The sequence below is a fragment of the Ctenocephalides felis genome, unplaced genomic scaffold (genome assembly GCF_003426905.1).
Source record: "Ctenocephalides felis isolate EL2017-DRISC unplaced genomic scaffold, ASM342690v1 CF-g0.4_SCAFFOLD_03571, whole genome shotgun sequence".
In the NCBI taxonomy this organism is placed as follows: Eukaryota; Metazoa; Arthropoda; class Insecta; order Siphonaptera; family Pulicidae; genus Ctenocephalides; species Ctenocephalides felis.
The window spans coordinates 58,767,406-58,793,241 of record NW_020539725.1 but is presented as its reverse complement, the minus strand read 5'-3'; the positions used below and the strand labels follow the sequence as shown (position 1 = coordinate 58,793,241).

At 28.2% G+C, this 25,836-nt stretch overlaps 1 protein-coding gene across 1 annotated transcript in view; it reads right to left on the bottom strand.

The window, feature by feature from the left end:
* Positions 1-15,129: 15,129 nt before the first annotated feature.
* Positions 15,130-25,836, bottom strand: part of LOC113384534 (RNA-binding protein Musashi homolog Rbp6-like) — a 52,600-nt gene continuing 41,893 nt past the window's right edge. The window contains exons 10-15 of the mRNA XM_026622267.1: positions 25,300-25,332; positions 23,872-23,955; positions 20,702-20,767; positions 18,893-19,167; positions 18,662-18,820; positions 15,130-15,436 (exon numbers count right to left, since the gene is read on the bottom strand). Of these exons, the coding sequence (XP_026478052.1) occupies positions 15,404-15,436; positions 18,662-18,820; positions 18,893-19,167; positions 20,702-20,767; positions 23,872-23,955; positions 25,300-25,332 (650 nt within the window). The 3' untranslated portion in view covers positions 15,130-15,403. The remainder of the gene's footprint in view (positions 15,437-18,661; positions 18,821-18,892; positions 19,168-20,701; positions 20,768-23,871; positions 23,956-25,299; positions 25,333-25,836) is intronic.

Sequence of the window (25,836 nt, the reverse complement as noted above, 5' to 3'; positions counted from 1 at the left end):
ATAAATATATATATATATATATATATATATATATATATATATATATATATATATACGTGGTCTGTTCAAAAAGTACCCGGAATTACTAATAATTAAATTTCGCGGGTCTGGAGTGTCTGATTGTCAAAAATTTTTTTTTATTGTGTTGGTATACATGCCCCTAAAGTATGATGAAATTTTCAGCTATATTCACTGTTTACTTTGTCTGTGGTAGTCGCTAAGGTTCGACGTGTTTTTCTGAGCTCGGCGATTTTTACAATGGAAGAATTGAAAAGTCAAAGAATTTGTATTAAATTTTGCGTAAAAAATGAAATAAAGTGTTGCAAAGTGCAAAAATTCACCAGATATGGCTCCGTGTGACTTTTTCCTATTCCCAAAGTTGAAGAGACCCATGAAAGGACGGCGGTTTTCCTCGATTGAAGAAAATCGCTGAGAGTGCTCAAGGACATATCAAAAAGTGAATATCAAGGGTGCTTCCAAAATTGGAAAAAACGCTGGCATAAGTGTATTATATCTGGGGGGGACTACTTTGAAGGGGACCACATTAATGTAGACGAATAAATAAATATTTTTTTGAAAAAACGAAAATTCCGGGTACTTTTTGAACAGACCACGTATATATATATATATATATATATATATATATATATATATATTATTTGTGATGACTGTGCTTCAATTGTGTGGGTAAAACTGCACAAAATTTAATTTGATAAAAACTTTTTTAACAAAGCAAGTAAAAAAACAGTATCAATAAACGAAACGTCGTCTCTTTTCTAACAATAATATCTTCTTCAAAATTTATCAACATAAAACTTTTCTTTTTATAATTCTTTCAAGATTTTATCTGGGGGCACCCTTAACCGACAGAATTAATTTCGAGAACACAAAAGGGCCCCCGTGGTGAGTACGCCACTGTATTTAACGCTGTTTGAGGTCCCTCAGGGGGTGCCCCCTTGATGTTTACTATACAGATTCATGCAAAAAATTATCAAAGTATTATTAAAAGTGTTAAAACATGCGGCGAATGTAAATGTAAAGGATTTTTTAATAGGGTTGTAATAATGGGTAATAATGTATTAAGTTTTTTTTATTTTATTTATTATTTTTATTTTAATAACTATATTTTTCCAAATAAGATAATGAGATTTATTTATATTAGTTTATCGCTTCTTAATTAAAAGTTTTCTATTAATGAAATTAAATTTTAAAACATTATTTGGAAAGAAGTGACATTTTGTTTGTTGATACTGTATTTATGTACTTTTTTTTTAAAAAAAAAGTTTGTATTAAATTAAATTTTGTGTTTTAAAATAAGTTTTTACAATAAAATAGTTTAATTATAATAAATTCTGTAAAAAATAATTTAGCCGTAAAGTATAAGAAGATAGTTGAAAATATTCTATTGTTGCACTTTGTTTTTATTTGTTAAAATATGTTAAATTCGTTTTTTTAATACTGCCCAAAAATTCTACGGATAAGTTTCTTTTGGCATTTAAATTTATTTAAACAAATTACACGACATAAAATATAATATTATGAATATTCTTCATAATATGTATTTGTAAATTAAAACAGTATTAAAACAAATGCATAACTTTGCAATTTCTTCGAAATGTGCAGGACGAGTTTTTCCGACGGTAAAAAACACATCATGGTTATTTTATTTTAAATTGTTATACAAAATTTAATTAATAATAATTTACTATTATTTATTAATTATAAATTTGATTTAAGTATTTTAGTAATACAAAATATTATTTAAATTCAGTATTATTAATGAATTTTAATTCAATGTTACAAATTATTATTGCATATACTAATTTTATTATTAATTTACTATTTTTCTTTTTTTTACCATTTACTTACCGTCATCGCCAAATTTTCCTCGTCGGATAAAATCGATATATAATAGTAATTTATCACAAACTTATCACTGTTATTATCACTTGGATCTTATCTTAGATTTGTCTTATCACTAATTGTCACTTTTGGTATATCACTACTTGTCATTGTTATTTTAATAACTGTGGGATAATAATGTTTTCAGAAAGTAAAGAAAATTAATTGATGAATATTGAGGCAATTTATCGATATTTTTATTAAAAATACTATAAAATGATATTATTTTTGTATATTATTGTTTATCGATGTTTAATTGAAACATTCATCTATTTACTAGATCGATCGATATCTTTTTTAAATTTTTCACAAAGTTACTTTATAATAGTTCAAAATTGATCAATCAAAAATCGTAAAATGTTACGAAATCCTAAGTTGTATTTTATAATTATTTATTAATTCACTTATTCTCTCTATAAAATTACAAAAATTTAAATTTTCTACAAAAATTTATTAAATCTTCCATGAATTATTGGTTTTTTAATCATCAAGTCATTCTTATCTATATTGTCCTTTTACTTTTTTGCTCTATTAATAAATCTTCGTATTAGTAACATTACTTATTAGTTATCATTTAAGAACAGAAAGAAAATAATAAAGACGTGTTATATATTTAAAAAAATGAATTATAATTATAATTTTGGATTTTAGTTTGTAAAATAAATGTCAAAATTAAACAAAAAAAATCGTAAATATCTAATTTATTGTCTGTTCTATCCCGTTGGTCTATCAGTAGAGTTTTCTTTTGAGTTTGCTCGTTAGTAGAGTTTTTTTGTCTTACTTTATTTTATATATTTTTGCGAGTTAGTAGAGTTCTTTTATCGTTCAATAAAATATTTAAATATTTTTTAGATCACTTGTAGAAGTTGCTCGTCAGTAGAATCTTTTTTGCAAGTTCTTTCTGAAATAGATCGTCAGTAGAGTCTTCTTTTTTGACTTTATTCAAATATACATTCAAATTGGTTGTCAGTAGAGTCCTTTTTCCTTTGATTTTAGTTTGCTGGTCATCAGTAGAGTCCTTATTTCTCGACTTTTGGTCGTCAGTAGAGACTTCTTTGTTGTCTTTAATTAAATATATATTTGATTTGCTGGTCAGTAGAGCACTCTTTTTTTTCTTTGGTTTAAATATTTTATTCAAGTTGGTTGTCAGTAGGGAATATGCAATACCGATGGAAAATTTCAATACCGGTATTTCGGTAATTTTTCATTTTAAAAACGGAATACCGGTGAATTACCGATATTTTTATTATCTTAAACAAACGTAAAAAAATGAAAGTTACTAGTACAAATATAAAAAAAAATGTATATACAAATACAACTATATTCAACTAAACATTAAAATAAAACAATAAGTTTATTTTTTTAAATAATAATTTAACAAAAGTATATGCAATTTAATTAATTCATTATCACTACCGAGTATATTGAGTACTTTTCACCAAAAACAAACTTATGAGTAAGAAAGAAAATAAAAAAATAATACATACATAATATATAAATCAATCTATATTGTCTTTATCCGATGTGTTAAATTAGCATAATCCCCAATATTTCAAAAAAATAATTTTTCTACACTAATTTACACTCGATTTATACTTTGTCGAGATAAATAATAAAATACTATATATAATTGTTGAGTATTGTTATTTAAAACAATGTGATGCTTCTATAGAGTATTTTCAAACTTCGATACGTTTTCGAAAAATAATATTTTATAATTGTAATACAAAGCAATAAATATTCAGTTTAATGACGAGTTGAGATAATATTTGACATTTGTTTACCATATAGAATCACTTGAAGGTATATAGCTGTTTATGCGATTATGGAATTTAAAGATAAATTTGTTCCGAGAAATTTAAACTTTAGGGTATTAACTTCCCGTAGGGTAAGTTATAGTAATCGTCCAAAAATCGAAATCAAAAATTTTTACATTTCTCGACGTTTTGAAGGTTTTTGAACATTTTGGCATACTTCAGAAAAAATGGATGTGTGTGTGTGTGTGTGTGTGTGTGTGTGTGTGTGTGTTTTGTATGTCCGCTTTTTTTCGTCCACGTTTTCGGGCGCACGGATCAACCGATTTGAATGGTTTAAAAAACATTCGATTCCTATTGATAGGGAGATGTGCTGATTAGTTTTTGGCAAAGGCAGGTCCAGCCGTTACGGAGATATGGAGCAAAGAGTGCAAAAAATTGAAAGCGAGTTTTTGAGAGAACGGAACAACCGATTTGAATGGTTTAAAAAACATTCGATTCCTATTAATAGGGAGATGTGCTGATTAGTTTTTGGCAAAGGTAGGCCCAGAGGTTTCGGAGATACAGAGCTAAATTTAAAAAAATGGCAGTTTTTGAGAGAACTAAGCGTCCGATTAAAATGATTCAAAGAACTTTCTGCTTATTTCAACAAAATAATTGATTTTGGAAAAAAAAAATTTTTGTTTCTAATTTTTTTTTCAAAAATTTTTTTTTGTAATTTTGGACTAAAAATTCAAAAAATCACCCAGGCTAAGCACAGTCTAAGCGCCACTCTGGTACAAATGTTTACGCAAGTGCGTTTAGACTGTTTGTGTACTGGAGCACTTTTCCAATTTTGTGAAAATTATTGAAAAATGTGAAAATGCCGCCAATCTGAGCACAGTATAAGTGAAAATGTCGCACAGAATTATTTGCAAATGCGTTTAGACTGTGACTATGCAGGAGCACTTTTTCAATTTTGTGTAAATTTGGCAACTATTTTTTTTTTTTGAATTTGATTCGAAATGAAATGACGATTGTTAATGTTCTGGAGATGATAAATTGATTTATTTATAATTAACTTTCCATAGGGTAAGTAATCGCAAAAAATCGAAAATGAAAATTTTTATATATCTTCACGTTTCAGAGGTTTCTGAATATGTTGGCATACCTTGGAGAAAATTGGTGTATGTGTGTGTGTGTGTGTGCGTGCATGTGTGTGTGTTCGGATACAAATTTTCGTCGACGATTTCGGGAACACGGATGAAGCAATTTGAATAATTCAAAAAACATTCGATTCGTATTGATAAGGAGACGTGCTGATTAGTTTTTGTCAAAGGCAGGTCTAGCCGTTCCGAAGATATGGGGCAAAAAGGGCCAAAAACGGTAACTCAGTTTTTAAGAGAACGGAGCGTCCGATTTGTATAGTTCAAAAAACATTTTACTTGTATTAACAAGATGAAGATTTGATCAAATTTTCATGAAGATAGGTCTAGCGGTTTCGGAGATCTAGTAAAAAAAACTAAAAAAAAATAACATATGGCGGTCAACAATAATCATTAGACATTAGACATATGCATATCAATTATCAGATATTTTATTGAGATTTTAACAATAAGTATAAGTTTTGTTTACATTCCTATGGGTTCCGTACTAATGTTTTTCCGTTAGACAGCGACGCGGCGCTTACGCGCTTTATATTTTGTCTCTATGCAGTTAAAGAAGTACGATTGCTTTGAAAAAAAGTTCAGATCTTCCAAAATATGTCAAAATGAAGATAACATTTTTTTCCAAAAAAAATTTTTATAAAAAAATTGTTTAAAAATTTTTTTTAAAAAAAAATTTTTTTTCAAAAAAAGTAATTTTTCGTCCGATTTAAAATTTCCAAAAAATCTTATTTTTTCGAAGTAAAATTTTTTCAAAAATGTTAATCGTTTTTAAAAAAATAATAATTTTTGGCACGGGAAGTTCCAGCAATTTGCCTTAAGGCACGATGCCTTAATTGCCTTAAGACAGAATTTCACTTACAGCTAGTTATGTATCAAATAGCGCTTATGTAAAAATACCGAAAATACCGGTATTTTTGGAATAAATACCGGTAAAATTACCGCCGAAAAATCGGGCGGTTTAACGGTAATTCCGTATACCGGTATACCGGTATTGCATTTTCCCTAGTTGTCAGTATACTCCTCTCTCTCTTCTCGTTAGTAGACTTTTTTATGGTTGTTTCCGGAAATTTACGAAATTTAATTAATGTTTTTTATATTTTAAATCACAAACATGTAGTTTACCTGCCACAAATTTAATTGAGCTCTAATAATCCTCTTAAAACTAATAAAACACTTTGTTTTAATTCAAAAACAAAACAAACACTTAAGAACACTATTCGAAACACCAACTGTCATTTTTGACGTTTCAACTGTCAACAAAACCCAACTGTCAAAAAATGAAACACCGAACTTCGTTGCTAATCGAAATTCAAATGATTACATTTTGAATATTGAAATTATATGATTTTTTTTATTATTATTAATTTTTTTATTTTCCCGTGTGCAAAATGACACATTACATGTCGGGGCGAAGTGAAGCGACTGCTTTTGATGTATTGTACACGGCAGCGGCGGCGGCGGCGGTACCCCACTTCGCCTCTCGTGGTAAATTAAAGTGGTACTGGCAATGGCACAGGTACTACTACTTCTGCAGGTGGTATGGGGGCCCCCCTCCGAAATGTAAATTACCTTACCTTACCTTACATTACATTACATCGGTGCGAGTGTATGCATAGTTGTGTGCATATGGAATAAAACATGAGAGTGACGATGGTTTTTCACGTAATTTGCGCGACTGCGACGACTGAAAAAGAGGAAATGTTTTTTGTAATAAGATTTATTGGAATTGGATTGCCGATATATATAAACTAGGTGTGAGAGGCGTTAAACTTTTCGATATTAGAAATAATTGAGATTGTTCAGTTCAGCCAAACATCCTAATTATTATAGACGAACAGTGTAATTGCATAAACTCTGCCTTAAGGGGAGAGCCTGCTTTAGGGACTTTTGCAAAAATGTCTTCCAAACGAGCCAAAAACTAGTGGGCTGCAATGGCATCGTGCCTTAAGGCAAATTGCTCGAACTTCCCGTACCGTAAAGAAACATTCGAGACATTTCAAACGTTTTCAAATATAATAAAAACAATTACCGTAACTTTCATTATTTTTGCTATCTTGTTACATATGAACGAATCAAATGTAATCATAGTCATTTCATTTCGAATTCAATTCCAAAAAATAGTTTAGTTGCCTAATTTACACAAAATTGAAAAAGTGCTCCCGTGTAGTCACAGTCTATAAACACATTTGCAAACAATTCTGTGCGACATTTTCACTTATACTGTGCTTAGCTTGACAGCATTTTCACATTTTTCAATAGTTTGTGCTTAGCCTGGGTCATTTTTTGAATTTTTAGTTCAAAATTACAAAAATATTTTATGGAAAATAAAAAAAGGTATGATTATTTTTTATCCTCAAAAGCAATTGTTTTGTCAATACAAGCAGAAAGTTCTTTGAATCATTCAAATCGGACGCTTAGTTCTTTCGAAAACTGCTATTTTTTGCACATTTAGCTCTGTATCTTTGAAATGGCTGGACCTGCCTTTGCCAAAAACTAATCACCACTTCTCCCAATCATTACAAATTAAATGTTTTTTTGGATCATTCAAATCGGATGCTCCTTTCTCTCAAAAACTTCATGTGTATTTTCTGCACTCTTTGCTACGTATCTCCGTAAGAGCTGGACCTGCCTTTGCCAAAACTAATCAGGACATCTCCCTATCAATAGGAATCGAATGTTTTTTGAACCATTCAAATCGGTTGATAAATATTATCATATAAAAATAAATATTATTTTAAACTTTTGTCGAGGCTTACTACCTAAATTATTAGAAATAATTTAAATATTTAATATATATTTATTAATTTCAATTTTCTGTTTGTTTCAGATGGACATGTGCAAAAGTATGGACGAATCTAGTGGCGGTATCAAGCGTTAAGGTAGGTGCACTTCATACATTTTTAAGCATGTTTTTGAACCTTATTCGTTTCTGAACTATTCACAAAGGTATATATATAATAATGTTTTAAACTTTTTATACATATTATATTGATTTAAATTCCAACATTTCGAAATCGAGCCAGATCCATTCGAATCGATTCAAAGCATTTGGATACATTTGAAAACCAATACAGATAGTTTCAAATCGATTTAACATTTAACATCCATAACAAGTTCATACGGTCCTTTGGAAACATTTTAAAATCCCACCACATCATTTTGAATCTATCTAAATCATTTGAAAATATTTCAAAACCGAGCTAGATCGATGGTTTCAAATCAAATTCTTAGCTTACATTTTAGAACATTTTGAATCGATTCAAATTTTTTAGAATCATTTTAAATTTATGACAGGTCGATTCAACATCAATCGATTCCAACAAACAATTTTATGAATAAAATTGTTCCTCGCAGGCCAGTAATATTTTATTTTAAGAATTTCATCTAGGCAGTATATTTTATATGATGCACCTGAAATATAATTTCCAATCTACAAATAAAACAAATCCTAAATCCTTTCGAGCTGATTTTATTCAATGTGCATTTTTATTTTCAATTTTCATCGGTATATAATATTTATCATTTATTAATAATAATAATAATCTGTTTTTTGTTCTTATTATTTAAATATTATCATTATCATTAACTAGCTACCTTTTTATTTATTTATTTATTAATTATCAATTAATTAATAATAATACCTTATAGTTTAAATATTTTTTGCGTGTAGTGGGTGTGAACCACTCTAGAGTTGTTTATCGAAATTCGGGAATTGAAATTCGATAAAAAAAATTGCAACAGTTTATTGCTTACGTTATGTTCGATGACAATAATAAATAAATTTATTAAACAAATTTGTAATTAATTAGTACTTACGTGTATGTGTTTATAATATGTATTTTAACAATTGACTGGGTTCGAAGTTAAATGACTGATTTGTTTATAATAACAATTTGAATCGACAAGTCAGTCACTTTTACATTCATTTGTTTATTTAAATATTAACAACCGAAAACAAGTTGACAAGTTAACAAAAACTTAACTCTTAATTAATAGACTAACAATAAGATAAGATTTTTTCGAACACGATTATAAAAAAACAATGATTTCTATGTGGCGCCATCTGTGGAAAACTATGTGGACGTTGAAGTGTGAAAAGGGCTTTAAAGGGATAGTATAAGGGTTGGTGGAGTGAATTTCTTTGTCTTATTTAAGTACAATAATTGTCTTCATCCTAAACGATTATTTATCAAAATTATCATAAGGCCGCCCACATAGAACTCTGATTCTACAATTTCATTCTCCTAATAATAAATTACTAAGATTTGCGCTAAACTAAAAGAAAATAGGTTAACAAGTTTTAAAGGAACGATTTTTTATTTTTTACCAACAATTAATTAATATGGCTTTCATTTTTTGGTTTACGTATTAATTAAATAAACGTTGAAAAAGTGGACACACACGTGCGTACATAAAAAAATAAGAATAATTTTATTTAATAAATATTTCTACCGAGAGATGGCGCTAGTGACGTCATATGGCACAATTTATAATCTCTATTAGCAATTTCTTATGTTTTTTCAGATTTTTTACAACCATTCCAGATTGCTTCAAATCAATGTCTTCTAAAATCGAATTAAATCTAACTCTAATCGATCTAAACTTAATTTGAATCGTTTCAAACCTAATTCGAATCGATCTACATCTAACTCGAATGTAGTTCGAATCTAAAACAAATTGTACGAGGTCGTTATTTCCGGATTTTAATACGCCTTAACTATAAATTATGTATATATAATCCTTTTTCATCCGGACTCAAACACTAGTATTATTATTATATCCGGATTATAATACATTTTTTACCATATTTTTCTATGTACGCATTTGTGGTCCTTATATCCGGATTAAAAACATTCGTTAATCCGGATTGTTCGTGTCGATGTATGTATTGTCTTTTTGTGTGTGTATTTTTGTTTGATAGAAATTACAATAAATCCTTAACAACTACAACATATACAATTTCTCAATTTTAAGTAATTAATTAATACAATAACAACGAATTAATCAATAACCAACTAATTAATTAACTAATTAATTAAAAATAATAACAATCAATGCGATAGAAAAACTAGTTCAGTTTTATAAAACATGATATATATGAAATATTGTCGTGTGTTTCTTCATCCAAGATCAACTTTTACTCATTCTTTTTATTTATTAATTTATATATTTAATTTATTTTTAAGTTTTTTTTATCTAATTGTAAGATGTTGTTAGCACGGTGGTGTGGTGGTTAGAGAAGCGCTTTGCGTGACGGTGATGGATCCAAAGAGGGTCGAAACGACGTTTCATGTTCCATCCGTTCAATATTGCTTCTTTCTTTCGTATTTCTCAATGTCCTAGCTACTTATATATAAATATATTGACTTCTTCAAGATATATATATATATATATATATATATATATATATATATATATATATATATATATATGCAAATATATGGCACTGGCAAAAATAATCATAAACATCATTTGCTGCTTCAGAGTTCCATGAAACGTTTATCAAAGGTTCAGATAAGACATATATCAACATTTGAATCGTTTTAGCATTTAGAATAATTTTAAGTCATTAAAAATCCATGTCAATCAAATCTATACAAAATTAGCTCGAATCGTTTTAAATGTAATTCGAATCGATCTAAATTTAATACCACAAAACTACTTTCAAGTTCTCAAAAACGTTTTAAATAATTTCAAAATTCAAATGAATTCAAATTCATTTTAATCTCTTCAAAACGATTTCAAACCCTTCACAACTATTTTAGTTCCCTCAAAATCATTTAACACTATTTCAGAATATTTTGAATCATTTTGTAACATCCTAAAACAAATTCTCTGCCTTCAAAGCCATTTTAGTTTCTTCAAAACAATTTCAAAACGTTTCAAACTACTTAAAATCGTTCTGAACCGATTCAAATCTCTTAAAATCGATTCAAACCAATCTGAACCATTTCGAATCGTTCAAAACGATGATTCAAACAGCTTTAAATCAATTCAAATTGTTTATAAATCATTTTAATTGTTTATAAATCATTTTAAACTATTTGAAATTGTTACAAATCATTAAAGTAAATAATTGCACATCAACCCATACAATATTGCATAGCACAACTTTAAATATGCATTATAAATAAATTTCTTATTAACAAATGATGTTTAATATTTGTATTTGCCAATTCGTGTGTGTATATATATATATTTTATATATATATATATATATAATCTTTCCTTCGCGTATATTGACTTATTTAATGAACTTACCCCTAAATTGTTTTTACCCTAATTAGTGTTAATATTAATAATTATCCATATCGTTATAATTAATTTATGATTTAAGCATTTTGTTCTTCGTAAATATTTTATTAGTTATTTTATTTAATTTAATATTTAATAGTTTTTTAACATAATGCTCTGTGATTAAAAAACTAGGTAATACGGATTAGTCTGAGAGCTGGGGGTCGAATAAGAATAAAGAATATTGATAGATGTGAAATTAGGTATTTATGATAATTGTTCAGTTATTTAGTTATTATTAGTTTTGTCAGAAGGTTGTTTTGTATCACCTAGTTTTTTTTTGTAATATTTGTGTTTTTGTATAAATGTTTTGTTGTAAATGTATATATACGTTTTATTGTTTTAAAATATTAGTAAAATAGTAAATCGAAAATAAATTAAGGAAATTTAGAGGTGAATGTAAAGATGATTTTATTTTGTAAATAAAATTATGTTAATATATTGAAAATAAAAGCTGTCTTTTTAAATAATGAATTACACTAAATATGTTGTGAAAAAAATCGAAAGTTAATTTTTTTTAAAAAAGAATTCATTAATGTTTTGGAACAATATAAAATAAATAAACTAAAAATATAAATGCTTAAACTTTTTTGTCTTCATGTGTTCAAATGTCGGTAACATTTTAAAATTAATTTATTTATAAACTTATCATTCACTTTTATATCTTAAATATTAAATTTACTATCTAAACTTCTTAAAATTAAAATTACATTATTATAAATTTATTGGTATGTTTTCATCGACGACGATTTTTTATATTTGTGTGTGTGTTGATGTATGTATGTATGTTCGGATTCATTTCTATATTTATATATAATTTAACTAGTTTCAATTTATTAAATATCAATTCTAAACTTAATAATTTTCCATATTTTTTAAATTTATCTTATCCATTAATATTATCTTTCGTATTTAAATCTATATGTACAAAAGTTAGTTGGAAAAGATTTAAAATAAAAAACAAAATGTGTTCAAATTTTGGATTTAAGTAGTTTTTTTATTTTGTTTATTGCTTTGAATTCTCATTGATCTGTTTCTACGAGATTCTGATTTTTAGTCTGTTTTAGAATTATCTAAGCGTTAGAAAAATCTAAATCTTTCGTCATCTTATTTATCTAAAAACAAGATCGTTCTAAACGTTTCTTTTTAGTCATCTACTGATCCTTAGGACACTGCCAGCGTGTCCTGGTAAAATAAATTCAAGGAAAAGTAAATAAAAGTCGTAAGTTGTATAAAAAGTTTGGATATTGATTGTTCCAAGTGGATGGCATCAACAACATCTCGACTTCAACCAACATACGACTTTTACACAAGGAAAAAAATGCAAAATTGCAATTATTAATATTTCATCTAACGACTTCTCACGTCTAATTAAAAATCTTGCGCAGTCTTAAAAATAATCATAGGAAAATATTTTTCTCGTTCTCTAACATCTACCTTGAGGTACGCCCAATTCCAAAAAAATGTGACGATACCGACTCTAACACGTTTCGTACGCTCTCCTGGACGCCATAGCCAGGGATTTCTGATGGTTGGTGGAGGAAAGGAATTATTAGAGTCGTCAGAAAATATTTAAAGCAGTGTTTTAATAGTTAAAAGTCGCAAAAAAATTAAACATTCATCATTTATTTCTGACAACTTCACCAGTTCCTCTCCGACCTTCCATTTTGACTAATTATCCAAACAAAATTAGTATCTTTTTTTCCAAAAAACAAGTCTAAATATTAATCAACAATTTATCTCCATCTAATAATTTCATTTCTTAGATTTTTATTAATTTACGCTTCGTTTAATGATAATTAATATCTTTTAATAATAATTTTTTTAAATATCTTTGGACCCAGAGCTGTTAATATTTTGGGGAAATCGATAATCGAATCGATTGATCGATATTTTTATACATTTGGAAATATCGATTAATTTATATCGATCGTTTAATTTATATAGATTGTATATAAAGATGTTGTGCAATAGTCAAAAAGTGTAGGGAATTTTTGAAAATTCTTCAAAAGTCATATAAACTAAGACGTAATATATATATATATATATATATATATATATATAATAGAAATTATTATTATTTTCCTGATTGATTGTTACTTCAAAATTGATCATTTAATAATAATTGAGTTCGAATATATCTAATAAGTTATTTTGACTCATGTAGTTCGTATTCGAGTGCTCATGATTTTATTCGAATTTCTTAATATATTAACTTGATGCAAATGTATTCAAATTCAACAATGTAGTTTGGTGTTTTATTTGAATAGTTGATTCAAATCGCTTTTTTATTCGTGCAGTTCATCATATCATATTAAGTTTATTAAATAAAACAAATATCGACATTCGGATCACAAAGTTTAGTTTTTAAATATTGATCTACGTTGATTTAATTTTAGATTTGCCACTTTGTAAACTATTTTATAAAATTATTGTATCGAATCGATGGTAGTGATTCGAATGACACAAATCATATATAATTTAGTCTCGTACTAAATCATATAAAATTTAGTCTCGTACTATATCATGTTTAATTCTTACAACAAACAATTTTGTTTAGTGATTCGAATCGACGTTAACAAAATGCAAAGAATAAAAACAATCAATACGTTGATGGAAAATAATAATAATTTCTATATTGCAACTTTGGATTTATATATATATATATATATATATATATATATTACTGTAAATTTATTTATATTATCATTATCAGTATCAATATAATATATAGCTTATTGTTTATCTCTTAATTAAATTTAATTTTGCTTAACCATTTCGTCTCTTATAGATATACACGTATATATATATTTATATATATATATATATATATATATATATATATATATCTTGAAAGTTTTTTCGACGTTGAAACATATTTGAAAAAATGTTTTAATAGCCCATTCGTCGAAATAGAAAAAAAAAGTCTTTATTATATGATCGATACCTGATGTGTGTCATTATTCAGTAATCGCCAGGTCAAAAGCATGAAACTTATACATTTAATTAAATTTTTTTTGAGAATTTAACACAAAACCATAATTATTACAAAAAGGAGAATTATATTATTCAAATGCACAATAGAGCAAAAAATTATACTACCTCGTAACAGTGACAAAACCAATGTAATTTATAATACAACCACATTGGTTTTGTCGATAATAAAGAAATTTATTTTTTCTTAACTTAATTTTTTATTTCGACGAATGAGCTGTTAAAACCATTTTTCAAATATATAATATCTTTGTTCGTAGCCACAGCAAAGCTTGTCCAGAAATTATATATATATATATATATATATGTATATTTATATTTTTTAGACTTAACACATTTGTTTATAATAATTACCTATGTCTATATAATATTGCAATTTATTTTATAATAATATATATTTATTTATTTATATTTATATTTCACTTACGCTCTATAATTTTATTTTATTTTTTCATATATATATTTATATTTATAATATAATTGATTATTAAATTGGTGTATCATTATTTTCCTTTAAAACTAATCTTTTCTTTCTTATTTATTTATTATTTAATTTATATCTATATGTAGAATTGCTTATGCTAGAGTTTTCCATTTGGCTTATGACTACTGTGTGTAGAAAGAGTTTTTGCCTTACTAATATTTTTTGCTTTCTTTTTTAAAAAAAAAATCAGATTTTCGATAATTGATGATTTTTTCGGTGATCGGAGACGCCGGAGATGGCCGATGATGGATTTAATAATGGTTCCGAAACGTAAAATAGAATTGACTTGCCTAAAAATCCAACTTGATTCGTCTGTATAATTAATTTTATTCGCTTATTAAAAACTTTACTTTGGCGATTGATGGCACACATCAAGTGCCGAAACGTACGGCAATAAAATAATGACAAATAAAAATAAATTAGTATAATTGATACGAATCCATTTTTTTTTGTTTGAAATTTTGTGAGGCGTCGGACTCTCGACCGTTTTGTAAAATTTGTACGAAATTTTGAAAAATAAAATGTTTTTATCATGAGAAAATCCTTTAAAACTCCGGATGTATATGTATATATGTATTTCTGTCTCCAACAATCTCCAATCACTTCTTTGAGTTCCCTTAAAAATGCATTTAGATTCCTTAACCTGCTCATTTTTTCTTATCATATTTTTTGCTTTCTTAATTTTAAAATCGATTAAAAAAATTAACTGGGAATTGATTCTAATATTGACTGGGTTTCTCTGGATGTAATAATAATTTTTGCTTTTTTTGGAAATTATTATTACCATTTTGGTTGCTTTGTTTGTTTTTTTTTCTTACCGGTACATTTCAACAGTGGTATCCGTTGGTTATTGGCGATCTCTGAAACGGTCAAATAATAGTTAAAATTGGATTAAGATTTTGTTGGATTGTAAAATTCTGAGCTTAAAATTCTCCGATTTTTCTAACAAACTTTTATATTATAACTGTACGAAAAATATATAATTAATGTGATTAGTTGGACGTTTCGAGCATATGGGATGTTTTCTTCTTCAGGAAAATTATAAAACAAATTCTCTTAAATTGAGTGTGTTTCAATTATCCACAGCTTCCAAAGAAGGAAACATTTCATGCTATCGAAACATCGAATTAATTATGTATGGAATGTTAAATGAATTTATACAGGCAGATCTTTTAAAATCGAGACAGACCATTAAAAATGCATTCGTTAATATCGTTAATATTTGATTTTAAATATACGTACATTGCGATGCTGAGTCGGATATTTTACTCGATGATGCATCTAATACGGCAACGCGTAATCGGTACAGTTAGTATTTATTAAATTATTTAAATATTTAAAACATCTTGGTTATTTATGATGAAACATTTTTTGTAACAAAATACTATCTACATAACTAAATAAAGCTACAAAAACAAAAGGTGCTTTTACAAAAATTGTGCAAAATCAAATCAGAAAAAGCAAAAAAAATGATAAATTTAGAAAACAAATTGAATACAACATCAACTAATGTATGAAGAAAATCTACAGACAACAAATTATATACTTTAAGCCTATGAATACAAAAGGCTGGATTATGGGTTTCATTTTCTCATCATAAGGCTTAAAGCATAATTCGTATTTTAATTGATATCAACGCACCTTGAAGTTTTTTGCTTTATTTCGTGTTCTTGCTACTCTAGTAGAGTTGAAGTTGAGTAGATGTACATGTTTTTTTTTTATTATTGCCAAATTTTTATGTTTATTAATTCGAGATCGCAATTTCGAGTGAATTTTGCAAAGAATTTTTTAGTAGCTGCTGCTTTTCAAAATTCACAATCTTCAACAGCTGTCGAAAATCTGACAGACGTTCCAGTGTTCCACGTTAAACTGAGAAATTTGACGGCAGATAAAAAAACTGTTTTTATTTTGTTAATATTTTGGTTAATGCTAAATGGAGAGATTGAGGGTCGGTTGGTGATATGGTGATTTCCAAAAAATCCGACAAAAGATATCAATTAAATATTTTTCTTGAAAAATGAAATTTTGCGTAGCAACACAGAGTTTATGGTCTAAAATAGTATCCTAAAATATTATAGTCCTGAGTAAAGTTACAAAAGTTTATTGAAGTTGGAGCGACTGCAATTTTCATTAACTTTGCTATTGAGTAACTAAGATTTGGAATGGTTGAGTTATCGAGTAACTGATATTTTTAATATATGAAATACCGAGTAACTAGGACTTTAAAAAAATTAGAAATCGAGCAAGTAAGATTCTTAATAACTGTGATATCGAGTAATTGAATTTTGGTATAGTTAAGATTTTGAGCAATTGAGATTTCGATTAATGAGATATCGAGCAAATGAGATTTTTATTAACTGAGATATCGAGCAAATGAGATTTTTATTAACTGAGATATCAAGCAAATGAGATTTTTATTAACTGAGATATCGAGCAAATAAGATTTTTAATAACTGGCATGTCGAGCAACTGGGGTGTATAATAACTGAGATATCGAGCAACTGAAATATCAAGTAACTAAGACTTTTAAAATATTTTACTAACTGAGACTTTTAAAATATTTGAAATAGCTAAGATCTCGAGAGCAGATGAGGTTTGAAATAGCTGAGATCTCCAGCTACTGAGATCTTGAATAACTGATATTTAGCAACTGAAATTTTATGATATCGAGTAACTGAGATTTTAATCGTCTATCAAAATCTATCAAAAATAACTCTTAAATATCTTTATCTTTTAAATAATTGAAATATTGAATAACTCATGTATCAAACAACTGAGTTGTCGTGTAACTTATATATCTAACAGCTGAGTTGTCGAGTAACTCAATGAGATAATTATTGATAACTCAATGAAATAATTGGGATGTCGAGTAACTCATCCATCAAACAACTGAGATTTCTACTAACTTATATATCAAACTAGCAAACCCGACGAACTCCGTTTCGCCACCAGATGGTTTCGTGAGAAAGATGAAGAAATTTTTTGTTTGTTTTATATTTGAAAAGGAAAAATTTGATTTTATTGCACAACAGTAATGAATTTATTTCGATTACAAAAATCAAGTGATTTTTAGTTGAACTTCTCTAAGTTTGGTAAACCACATTTTTTGTTTTTTGGTCTGACGTTAACACAAACAAAGCGGATGGTTTTCCAACTCGTGAACAGGCAACGTATAACTGCCTATGTGAAAAACAATGATTTTCTAAATAATCTATTTGAAATTTAACACTAAGCGATTGGCCTTGCGACTTATTATTGCAACGCAAGCGAACTGGATATTGCAATCGTTTGAAGTCAAACTAAAATGCCAGCAATTTTTGATTGAATGGTGAAACACAGTGCGTGTACATCTTTATACTTTGCGGCAAGAATTGTTCGTTGACTTAACCAAGCATAATTCTGATAATTCTCACTAATGTCATTACTCGAATTTTTAATTACGGTGCGTGAAGTTCCAGTAACTTGCATTAAGGCACGACGCCATACATCACTAATTTTCTCAGCTATAAACCTTCCGGAGCTTGAGACCTTTCCAACAAATTCAAAATTGTCGAAATCGGTTCGTGCTTTCTGGAGTTAATATCGTCAGGAAGGAAAATTCAACTTATTTTTATATATATGTAGACATATGTAGATAATCTATTTGAAATTATTTAAAACAATTATTGATTATTTTCATTACTCGAATTTTTAATTGCGGTGCGTGAAATTCCAGCAATTTGCATTAAGGCACGATGCCATACACAACTAATTTGCTCAGCTATAAACCTTGCGGAGCTCGAGACCTTTCCAACGAATGCAAAATTGTCGAAATCGGTTCGTGCGTTCTGGAGTTATTTCGTCAGGAAGGAAAACCCGACTTATTTTTATATATATAGAAGATAACTGAGGAGTCGAGTATCTCTTATGTCAAATAACTAAGATGTCCAGTAACACATCTTTTAAATAACCGAGATGTCGAGTAACTCATATATCAGAAATCTTCAATTACATTCATTAAACTTGAGGAGCTTCTAATTAAATTCGAACAACCGACCCTCCTAACAGTTCTTAAATGAATTACATGACCATTATTTATAACTCACCGGAGTGTAATTGATGGGCGCCCTGCTCACCGCAATCGCCGGGTACGCCGCAGGAGGCGGCTGGGGGCTCCCTCCGGCGCCTCCGGGAGTCTGGTGGTGCAACGGATGGTGCACAGCCGCATGCGGATGGTGAGCGTACATTGTTGTACCAGTAGGAGTCTAGAAAAAAAGGATACAATGAAGTTTTGCTCTAGTTGAAGATTGTATAGTTAGTTGTGGTTATTCCTTTACCTGTTGGTCGAGTGTGGCGACTCCTCCAAGCGCAGTGGCGGCGTACAAGTCTATCGCGGGTCCCGGAGATCCTCCTGTGCCCCCGGCTGATACCACAGCTCCACCCGGAGTCCCAGGCTGAGCAGGTCCGTATCTGGCGGGTCCCGTGCTGCCTACGGGGGTTCCTGCGGGTGCTGGTCCTACAACGGCGGTGCCTCCGTGAGGTGAGGCTGGCGGAACGAAACCGCCTCCGGTGGCCGCCGCCACTGCTGCTGCTGCTTGATAGTTGTTCATCACTAGATAATAGAGAGACATCAGAATGTTAGAAAACTTTACCAATGGAAGAACAACATTAGATCTTGGATCAAATCAGGAAAATTTATCAACTAAAACCACTGGATGAATTTTTAACTTGCCGTAGTGTAGTTATAGTAATGGGCCGAAAATCGAAAATGAAAATTTTTGCATTTCTCGATGTTTTGAAGGTTTCTGAACATTTTTAAGGCATATCTCAGAAACTAAATGGATGTGTGTGTGTGTGTTTTGTATGTCCGCATTTTTTCGTCCACGTTTTCGGGCGCACGGATCAACTGATTTGAATAGTTTAATAAATATTCGATTCTTATTGAAAGGGAGATGTGCTGATTAGTTTTTGGCAAAGGCAGGTCCCGCCATTTCGAAGATACAGAGCTAAATGTGCAAAAAATGCAGTTTTTAAGTGAACTAAGCGTCCGATTTCAATGATCTAAAAAACTTTCTGCTTGCATTGACAAAACAATTGTTTTTGAGGATAAAAAATCATTACATCTTTTTTCATTTTCCATGAAATATTTTTGAAATTTTTGATTAAAAAAATTGAAAAAATTATCCAGGCTAAGCACAGTCTAAGCGCCACTCTGGTACCAATATTTACCCAAGTGCGTTTAGACTGTTTATTTACTGGAGCAATTTTCCAATTTTGTGAAAACTATTGAAAAATGTGAAAATGCCGTCAAGCTAAGCGCAAATGCGTTTAGACTGTGACTATACGGGAGCATTTTTTCAATTCTGTAAATTAGCGGCAACTTTTTTTTTAAAATTGAATTCGAAATGAAATGACGATTGTTAACGTTCTGGAGATAAATTATTTTATGATTTGCATTTGATTTGCCCAGATATAACAAGATAGCAAAAATAATGAAAGTTACAGTATTTGTAATAATATATTTGAAAACTTTTTAAATTTCTCGAATTTCATTACGGTACGAGAAGTTCCAGCAACTTGCCTTAAGGCAAGACCCCATATACCCTAGTTGGATTTTGCTGTGGGATGCAAAAGATAAATTGGTCTCAATAGGCAGTAATTGATCAAATATTGAGGCTAGTGGCACAAGACAGATCCTTACTGCATTTGAATTAACATAAAAGTTTTCCTTTAGTGAAATGTCATCAGTAAACAAATAGCCAGGACAGATTATGGCTTTATACATTGATCATTTTAAACCCTTGGTCATGGTCAAATATTTGCTTTTGCACTTCTGATTTTTGATAGAGATCAGTTTTTGGAATTAAGTATGTGATGGGGAAAATGAATTGGATTGAGATAAATTGCAGAAGAGACTCTCCACTGACTTGGGATGTCAAAAGTTTTCCTTTTGTGAGTTGTCATCAGAGAACAAACACAAGCACTACAAGGACATCAGATTAGGGTTTTATACTACTACTACTATAGATCAGAAAAATTAATTGGCAAAACAGGGATCTTTTTAGATCCTATAGTGTAGTGGTCAAAGTGCCAAGATAAAAGACAAAGGATTTAGGTACAAATTGATATTTCATTCAGTTAATTACCTGACAGAGCCTGGGTCAACAGCGGCGTGTTATTATTTGGGGTCAACTGGCCATTGGTTAGATCAACTGAAATAAAAAACAAAAACTTCATTAAAATCTTAAAAAACTTTCTTCAGTATCAAAAATTTTAAAAGTCAATCTAATCTAAGATGATTAATTATATAATTCTAATAACTTATATTAAAAATATTATTTTTAAATAGTTCTAAATTAGTTTTTGTATGTATTCACAATACTAAATCGGAGCTTAGGACCATTTTAGCCCAAATTTTGGCCATGGAATCTAAAAAATGGATTTTCCTGTTTTGTTTGGGTTAAATCGGTCGTAAGCTTCGAATCCACTAACAATATTAAAAATACATGCTTTTAATAAATAGATATTTTTTAAGTGTAAAATAGTTTTTGTAAACATATACAATAAATATAAAACTAAAGCTAATTAATTGATTAAAAACTTAAGTCTAGACTTAAACTATAAACTATTTTATATATAATATTTTTATAAAGCCTAAATGCTATTTTGCAAAACATATATTTTTGTTTATTTTTATTTTTTTGACATTGAAAAAATTTTGAACTATTTTTCTTATAAATCTAGAAAAAATGAACTATTGTTGCTACTTTAAATAAATTCTAAGAGTAGATTTATAAAATAAATATTGATATTTTTTGTTTATAAATTTTTTTTAGCTAAAACTACGATATGTGTGAAATGTTGTTAAATGAATTGAGATATTGTGTGAGTGTGGCATCGTGTGGCAGTGATATTCAGAGATTTTAAATAAACTACTAAATATATTAGGTTTTAAAAATAAATTTTACAAAAAGTACGAGTATTATAAATATAAAACCAAATATTTTTCTAATAAATTTCAATTTCGGTGAAAATGTTCAATTAAATTAATACCATAGACTCAGGCAGTCATCTGATTCTGTTAACATTGTTTTTTCATGGTCAAACAATGTTTCGCTATTTTTTTTGCTTATTTCTACACGTTTACTATTCTTTTTGATAATAATATATAAGTAATAATATATAAATAAGTTTTTGAACTAATAAACATCTACATTATATAGCTTTATTATATATCTACATCTACATATAATTCTAAAAAATATTTTCAGTATATGTATATTCTATTAATAATTTATTATTAACTTACTCAAATAGCAGTCCGCTTTATTTTCAATGAAAATCAATAAAATATATGTTTGGCAAAACAACAAATAATTCAACAATACTTATTGTTAATATATTAATTAATATATATTTATATATTATAATTTTACATTAAATTCTTTTTAACAATAACATTAAGAATATTTAACAAAACTGACAGTTACAATGCAAATACTTATATAAATAAATAATACTGGATGGACAGTTTTTTTTCCTTATAAATTATTGTTAACAAAAGAAACTCTTAATGTAAGAACAAAATTCTCTTATTTTTACAAAATATTTTTTAGTTATAAAATGCTTTCGGATTGTTTTCGTATTGATTTGTAATTTTATATTGAACTAATATTTTACTGCTAAACTGTATTTAAGTTTATGTCAGGATTGCCTAACTACATCGAGTTGATATAGTTTTTTTTTAATAATTTATTAGGGCAACTTGCATTTGGATATTTCATTCACGTTTTAAGAGGATCTTTGAAAGTTGACATATTTTTTAAAAAATCTTTCTATTAATGAACGTATTGATCTTTCTGACTCAGTCGACAATAATATTGACGAGATCAACAAAATAATCTAAAAAATGATATTGTGAAGACACAAGGAGTCATTTCCAGCCAGTAGATTCAAAATTACTAATCTTATGCAAGATTCCCATCATGACTAATTCTAATATCGGTCCTATGATTATACTGGAAATTATTCTATGGTTTTAGAACTAGATCATCTATAACTTAATCTTAACTATATAGTTTAGTTACGTCAGTAAGAAACTGATGATGGAAAGTGGATCATTCGAGACAACCCCAAACGAAAATAATGATCCAGTTTTATCCACACAACCTTAGATCTAATGATCTAATCAGATTGTTATCTTATAATTATCTAACAAAAACACCTAGAGCGTAATCTTATATACTAGTATGGAGTTCCTGAAGGGATTATGTAAGATCGTTTTAAATTTTATCCATATGATCATAGTGCAGTATTTTAATCTATTCTGTAACGACTCTAAATATAAAATATAGTAGGGATACTATATTTTATATAAAATAGAAAGCAGCAGAAAGAAATCCATCATTTTCTTTTATGTCTCCTATTTCACCAACAAACTATTTGAAATTATTTGAGCAAGAATGGATACGTTATGTGAATTGTAATTATTGTAACTGATTACCTTTAATTTTATGGAAAAGTGATGCATTTCTTTCCTCTACATTCGATAATTGATAGATGTCAGATTTTACCTTACATTTTTCTGCTACAAGTTGTACTTTATCCTAAAAGATTTCTACAATAACTATCCTAGTCTGTGGTTCATCATGTGTCACAACTTTTATTTATAGTTTTTGCTTCTATGGTTTGACCTATTGGCAAGTTCTTTGCACCATATATAGATTTTTGGAATATTTTTAAAACAATTATCTAAATATTATAATAATTAAGAGGCTTAAGAAAACAATCGGTTTGATCGATGAAAGTAGTAGCAAATTATTTTGAAATTTAATAATTAATTCGGAAAATATTCAGGAAACAATTAAATCAGATATCAAAGCTGCTATCTGTTTGGTGAATTAGAAATTAGTCTTTAGTCGTCTAAGACATGTGAGTCCCAAATACTGGACTAAATGACTATACATAAATTAAATAAGCTCAAAATAATAAGATTCATCATTATATCCGATTACTGAATCATATACCAAAAGAAAGCGTTTTTGCGACTCGTGTGATCAAACCAGATGCCCAAAAATATTTCCAAGACATCTGGTTCTTCTACAATATTTTTTTTACAAATGCATTACATGAATCCTGTCCTGTATCATTATCGGAAGGATCCTCAGCTGGGCAGCTGCTGCCGGCTGATGAAGACCCCTCGAAGGCGCCTGATGGTGGTCTATTATGGCTGAATTGGCGATGCACCAATATTTCCCAATATTTATTTTCAATTGAATCAATTGTATGATAAATTAAAAAAAAAATAGCGACTTACCGGTAGGATAGGGCAGGCCGAAGCTAGGATAACCGGAGTAGCCCCTTCCGGCTGCGTAGGCGGCGTAGGCTGCTGCAGGAAAACCTAAAGGATAGAAGAAATATAATGATCAGAGATATGGACTCTAAGCAGGGCATAGGCGATACTGCTTCAAATTTGGAAAATAATGTAGAAGATGAAATGAACCGACTAGAATTGACACAAATCGATGGAAAAGTGATGCAGAAAATTCAGGGGGTTTGTATGTGGTTACACATGATAATGCGGAAGCAAAGTAACAGAAAATTTGAAAAGTAAAAAGTAGGGTTTGTCGGTTTTCAAAAACCGGTTTTCTTGGCGAAAATTATGGAATTCGAAATTATGGAAAATGACAAATATAAAAGATAGATGAAAGCGTTTTGATTCTTAAAATCATATCGGTTCAATAGCATTTGATATCTTATCAGTCTGCAATGGTTCCCAGAAAGGTTTTGTATATGTTAATTTAGATTTTTATACCAGAGTATATTTTAATTTAAACCAGGTTGACTTCTTGAAGAAGTAACTTCCTCTATTCAAACTTAAAAAAAAGAGTTTTAAACCCTAGAAGCCACAAATAAAAGAATAAAAAGCTTAGAATTATTATATCAGGCTTTAAAAGCAATTAAGCATAATTTGGTCGCAAGTATAAGAGTATTTTCTATTTCAGTAGCAATTCGATAGGCGTTCTCAATTTTTTTCAATCATATTTTATTAAACAAAAAAAAAAACAATTAGAATGTTTAAAATTAATTAAATAAAATTAATCGTAACAGACAATACCCGAGTTTATCTTAATTGTTTTTAAAACTAAAATTGATATTAACAAGTATGTATCAAAATGTATCTAATTTTTTTTTAATTTAATGAATGTTTTATTTAAAAATGTATTAATTTTATTTATTCGAAAACTTTCCTTTCAATATCATAAAAATATTTTCATTCTTATATGTTAAAATGATGCATGAATAACAAATAATTATTTTCAAAGTTATTTAATCAAGATAAACTATTATTTTTTTAGTTCTACTAATTAAAATTAAAATAATTTTGTTTACTATCCATAAAATTGAACAATAAATAAATTCAGTCAAATACTGCTCTAAATTACACATTACTAAATTTGCGGATAAATTACAGAATATCCGAGCAAAAATTTATTTTCTATATAAAATTCGAAAATCGGTTTTTTTAGCAAAATTAAAATTCGAAAACCGGTTTTCTGAAATGTCGGTTTTTGTGTAAACCCTAGTAAAAAGTGAACTATAAATGTGGTGTCTTTGCACAAAAAATAGTGTCTATTAAAGTTATTAACAAATATATATATATATATATATATATATAATTATTTATATATATATATATATTTATATATATATATATATATATATATATATAATTATTACTCACCATCAGGTAGTGCGCCCAAAGACCACATAAAATCTGCAAAAAATATGAAAACAAATATTAGATAATTTTTTTTGGATCAAACACAATCTAGTTCTACTAATCATCTAACTAGATCTAATTTCATATTTTATATATCTCTGTATCTATTCGTCTTTTAGAGTAGATTTTGATCTAAATCATCTAAAAATAATCTATCTATGTAAGATTATCTACATTTTATAATTATCTATACTAAACTACATCACACGACCTGAAATATAAATAATACAATGATAGTATTTAGATAAACCTGAAAATAAATGAATAAGTTAATATCAAAGTCTCTGAAAAAAATCGAAAAAAGATTTTGAATACAATATTAGATGACGTAGTTATTTTCTTTAAACGAGGGAAAAATTGGTTAAAGGCTGTGGATTTTTAAATATTTTGGACCTGCTGAGATTTTTTAAGTATCGATTTTTTGGTGAATTGAATTTGTTTGGTCAAAGTTGGTCTATTTTGGATAAAACCTAGGTATACAAAGTTAGAAATGGGAAA